Source organism: Camelina sativa, chromosome 4 (assembly GCF_000633955.1).
Source record: "Camelina sativa cultivar DH55 chromosome 4, Cs, whole genome shotgun sequence".
Lineage (NCBI taxonomy): Eukaryota > Viridiplantae > Streptophyta > Magnoliopsida > Brassicales > Brassicaceae > Camelina > Camelina sativa.
Window position 1 is genome coordinate 17285206 of NC_025688.1, and position 5018 is coordinate 17290223.

At 38.1% G+C, this 5018-nt stretch overlaps 1 protein-coding gene across 1 annotated transcript in view; it reads left to right on the forward strand.

Annotated features, from left to right (window-relative positions):
- Positions 278-5018, forward strand: part of LOC104783985 — a gene marked incomplete in the record, with an annotated part of 11185 nt that continues 6444 nt past the window's right edge. Inside the window, 18 exon segments of the mRNA XM_010509071.2 lie at positions 278-445; positions 599-739; positions 821-930; positions 1031-1196; positions 1287-1387; positions 1485-1557; positions 1662-1797; positions 1887-2047; positions 2159-2283; positions 2373-2472; positions 2637-2733; positions 2881-2932; positions 3023-3124; positions 3197-3343; positions 3419-3581; positions 3949-4179; positions 4264-4418; positions 4882-5009. Of these exon segments, the coding sequence (XP_010507373.1) occupies positions 604-739; positions 821-930; positions 1031-1196; positions 1287-1387; positions 1485-1557; positions 1662-1797; positions 1887-2047; positions 2159-2283; positions 2373-2472; positions 2637-2733; positions 2881-2932; positions 3023-3124; positions 3197-3343; positions 3419-3581; positions 3949-4179; positions 4264-4418; positions 4882-5009 (2183 nt within the window).

A 5018-nucleotide genomic window follows, 5' to 3' on the forward strand; every position in this document is an offset into this window, starting at 1 on the left:
AAATTTTTTTTTTTTTTTTTTTGTCAACAGTCTTTTGTAAATATTATCTCTTCAAAATTCGAAAAAAAATTTCTTAAAGTGAAAAAAAAAAAAAAAAAAGACTTTATCAAAGAACTATTAAAGCCCATTTAGGCCCATTTATTAAAATTTGGAGGGTGTTAAACAACGGCGTCGTTTACTAGTTAGAGAAAGGACCACCCGAAAGACCCGAAGCGGAAAGAGAGATCCGAACAACCCGACCCAAAAATTTGACATTTTTTTTTGGTTCGATGTTCGTCTTCGTCGTCTACCTTTTTTCAACCGGTTAAATAAATCTATTGATTATTCTGATCTTCTTCCCGTTCGATCTCACTCTGTTTTCTAAAAAACCTTCGTGTGTTAAGCATCAGATTTGAAGAAGCAAATTGATGAACTCGTGATCTCTATACGGATCTAAGAGGAGCAGGTAAAAGCAAAAATGAACAGTTGAAGCTATCAACGAATTTTCCAATTTTGAAAATTTCTCAGATCAGTAATCTTTGTTATATCAGCTTCTCTCGTTCTCTTGATCGATCTAAATCGTAATTGCGACGATTATGAACTGGACTTTGTCTTTCAGGAGTTATGGAGTGGGCTACGGTGCAGCATCTGGATCTACGCCACGTTGGCCGCGGTGTGAGCAAGCCGCTACAACCTCATACGGCGGCGTTTCATCCGACTCAGGCTGTAATCGCTGTTGCCGTTGGCTCTCACATCATGGGTATAGATATCTCCGCGATTAATTATGAAGTTTCATAGTTGTGATGTTTCGATGTTGAATGAAAGACCTATTGGTTTGCAGAATTTGATGCATTGACGGGGTGTAAGATCGCATCCATTGACATTGGATCTCCAGCTGTTAAAATGTTGTATAGTCCTACTAGCAGCAATGCTGTTGTTGCCATTCTTGAGGTTAATCTCTTCAAAATGCTATATAGAGATTTGGAATACTAGTTTTAGCTTTGGTGATCAGCGTTTTTTTTAACTGATTTAATGTTTGTGGATCGTTTAGGATTGTACAATTAGGTCATGTGATTTTGAGACGGAGCAGACTTGTGTCTTGCATTCACCGGAGAAGAGGAGTGAGCACATTTCCTCGGATACAGAAGTTCATCTTGCTGTTACGCCACTCCAACCTGTTGTGTTTTTTGGATTCCCAAAAAGAATGAGTGTTACAGGTTTGGTTAATCGTTTCTTAGTTTTATTATATTTAGGTGTACGAGTGGGTGTTATTTTTCTGATTTCCTTTTTATTATTCTTTGTTGTAGTTGTTGGAACTGTTGAAGGTGGAAGAGCTCCAACAAAGATTAAGACAGACCTGAAGAAACCAATTGTCAACATTGCTTGTCACCCTCGGCTTCCTGTCCTGGTATGATATAACATCCTCATTTTTCCATCTTGGTGAGTGGAATCTGACTTTGTTGTATATATGGTTAACTTCTTTGTTCAACGTTGTGTCGTTTCAGTATGTAGCATATGCAGAGGGGTTGATACGAGCTTATAACATTCATACTTATGCTGTTCATTATACATTACAGCGTGAGTATAGGAGGATCTCATATATCTCATTGTCTTTATTCTTTTCACCTGGTTTATCCTGAGCGATAGCTACCACTTAAACCAGTTCTTTGTTATCCTCGCAGTTGATAATACTATTAAACTCATTGGCGCTAGTTCGTTTGCTTTTCACCCAACACTAGAATGGATTTTTGTTGGAGATAGGAGGGGTACACTTTTAGCATGGGATGTTTCAACTGAAAGACCTAACATGATTGGAATGTAAGTCATTTTTCGTTGTGATATTGCTGTCCCTTTTTTTTTTCTCATAATAATTCGTTCCTGTTTGTTTTATATTGGAACAACTGCAGAACTCAAGTGGGTTCGCAACCCATTACTTCTATTTCCTGGCTTCCTATGTTGCGTGTACTTGTCACTGTGTCCAAGGATGGATCTCTTCAAGTGTGGAAGACACGGGTTATAATCAATCCCAACAGGCCTTCAACACAAACAAACTTTTTTGAGCCTGCTGGTAAGTCTGTTGTCTCTTAAAGAGGAGATGTCTTTCCTCATTTCCATTATTTGGTTTGGAAACTTTGATTACGCATTGTAGCACTATCCTTTTTATTGTTTTTCTTTTCAGCTATGGAATCGATAGACATTCCTAGAATTCTCTCTCAACAGGGTGGGGAAGCTGTTTACCCTTTACCACGAATCAAAACTATAGAAGTTCACCCAAAGCTGAACTTAGCAGCTTTGATTTTTGCAGTTAAGAATATTCATTTAACTTCCTATTGGCATTCCTCGCTTAAGTAGAAGTGTGGGTTCTGTCTTTGACATACTGGATTTTTATACAGAACATGGCGGGTAATGAAAACACTCAAAATCGAGCAGCTCAGACTAGGGAAGGAAGGAAGCAGCTCTTTGCAGTTCTGCAAAGTGCTAGGGGATCTTCAGGTGAACACAAATTTTATTTGAACATAACAAGTGATACTCTTCTTAAGCTGTATGGATGTGTCTCTTGAGAGTCGCCAATCTTCTGTTAACAACAAGGGTTGTGGGTTCGGCCAGAGATGTTTGGTGTCAATATCCTGGTTTCTAACATTTGAAGTGATTAACAGCTTCTGTTCTAAAGGAAAAGCTTTCATCGATGGGTTCCTCTGGAATTTTAGCCGAGCATCAACTCCAAGCTCTGCTACAAGAGCATCATCACAAGGGGTAGGTGGATATTCTCATGCAATTAGGGTTGGAAATTTCGTAAAAAAAATTTCTATCATGTGGTGTGAATATGCCGTGAATTCCTTACCGAATGACTCACGCTTTTCATATTTCATCTGCTTCATTCACTCTATTACTTTTCTGCAGCCAGAGTCAGCTAACAATTTCAGATATTGCACGGAAGGCGTTTTTGTACAGTGTATGACTGTTTTACCTTCTTTCTTAGACATTATGTTTGTTTTATTATTAGGAATTATTTTTAGCTAAGTCCATGACTTAATCCTTGCAGCATTTTATGGAGGGCCATGCCAAAACTGCACCAATATCAAGGTTACCCCTTATTACCGTCGTGGATACAAAGGATCAACTTAAAGACATTCCTGTTTGCCAGGCATGTAACTGTTGTTTAGAGCTTATTTTCTGTAATATCTGTTTTAGGCCTAACTGATTTGATTATTGACAGCCATTTCATTTGGAGCTGAATTTCTTCAATAAGCCAAATAGAGTTCTACATTATCCTATTAGAGCCTTTTATATCGAGGGCCTTAACCTCATGGCACACAATCTCTGTTCTGGAACGGACAACATCTACAAGAAGCTGTACACATCGGTATTATCTGATATCATGTGATCGCATTTCAATTACTGGTTTCCTTTTACTTAAAGTACCTTTTTTTTGTTCCAGATTCCCGGAAATGTAGAATATCATTCGAAGCACATTGTTTACAGTCGTAAAAGGCACCTCTTTCTGGTTGTCTTTGAATTCAGTGGTGCTACGAATGAAGTTGTGCTTTACTGGGAAAATACAGGTTCTCAGCTGCCTAATAGCAAAGGAAGCACTGCTAAAGGTTTGTCTAATCATTGGATTCCCTTGCTACTCTTAAAAGAACTTTCTATCCTGCCTTAGAATTTGTAGTTTTTGAAAACAGTAAGTGGTATCATACTGCATCCAATCATTTAGATATACCAGAGGTACAATGTATGCTATAAAACAGTTGGTGGTCTTTCTACTGAGATAGATGCTAGGGTCTACTGCTGTTTACCCTAGAGACTAACAATCAAGGATGCTGAAGGTTTCAATAAGTTTTCTATTGACTTGAAAGAGATGCAAGATTAGAATTATTTAAGGCGTTCATCCTTTTCGTTTTCCTGTGTCTCTGAATGTGTAAACGAACAAGAGAGGACTAACCTCAAAGCTTACCTTTTGTTATGCAGGTTGTGATGCTGCCTTTATTGGCCCAAATGACGATCAATTTGCAATTCTTGACGAGGATAAGACAGGACTGTCTATGTATATCTTCCCAAAACTTACCACAATAGAAGAGAATGAGAAGAATCTATTATCTGAAGAGAAGCAAACCAAGGAGACGAATGTTTCTGGAATTCAGGGTCCACAACAATTCTTGTTTGAGACAGAAGTCGATCGTGTTTTTTCCACACCGATAGGTGTTGCATCAGATAAACTCATTCTTGAAAATTACTTATCAATGGGACCATGCCATCGCTAACTGATGTCTCTTTAAATTACAGAGTCCACTCTGATGTTTGCTTGTAATGGAACCCAAATTGGGTTGGCAAAGTTGTTTCAGGGCTATCGTCTCTCAGCTTCAGATGGTCATTATATTTCAACACAAGGCGAGGGACGAAAGTCCATCAAGTTGAAGAAACATGAAATAGCTCTTCAGGTATGAAAATCCCTACAAAACATGAATGTTCTCCTGATTGCTGGTACAGGCAGACTGCAACATCTGTTATTACTCGTACTGTTTACTAGTAGTGTAATAGTTCCGTAGAATTCTCGGCCAAATAAACTTTTGATATTTAGTTTCTGATTCTGTGACCAGCCCAGTAAATGCAGTCGTATTATTCCTTACCCTTTGATGTGGCTTACACCTGGCCAGTTATCTTTTAAAGTAAAATTATCTCGTTCAGAACTTAATAATAACAGGAAAATGACTCGTCGTGTTGGTGTTAGCTGTTCTATTGCCGTAAATAATTGATTAATTCGAGAGGGGTCAATGATATAATTGTTCCTGAAATTTTGGTCAATCAACTTTTGTATTATGTAGAAATTTTTAGAATTTTTTTTAGATCCCCAAAGTATTCTTTCCCCCTGAATTAGTTCTATTGTTGTCTCAAAATGTACAGGTTCAATGGCAAGAAACACCTCGAGGATATGTCGCAGGGATATTAACAACCCAAAGGGTGCTGATGGTGTCTGCAGATTTTGATATATTGGCAAGCAGTTCGACAAAACATGATAGAGGACTACCATCAATATCCTG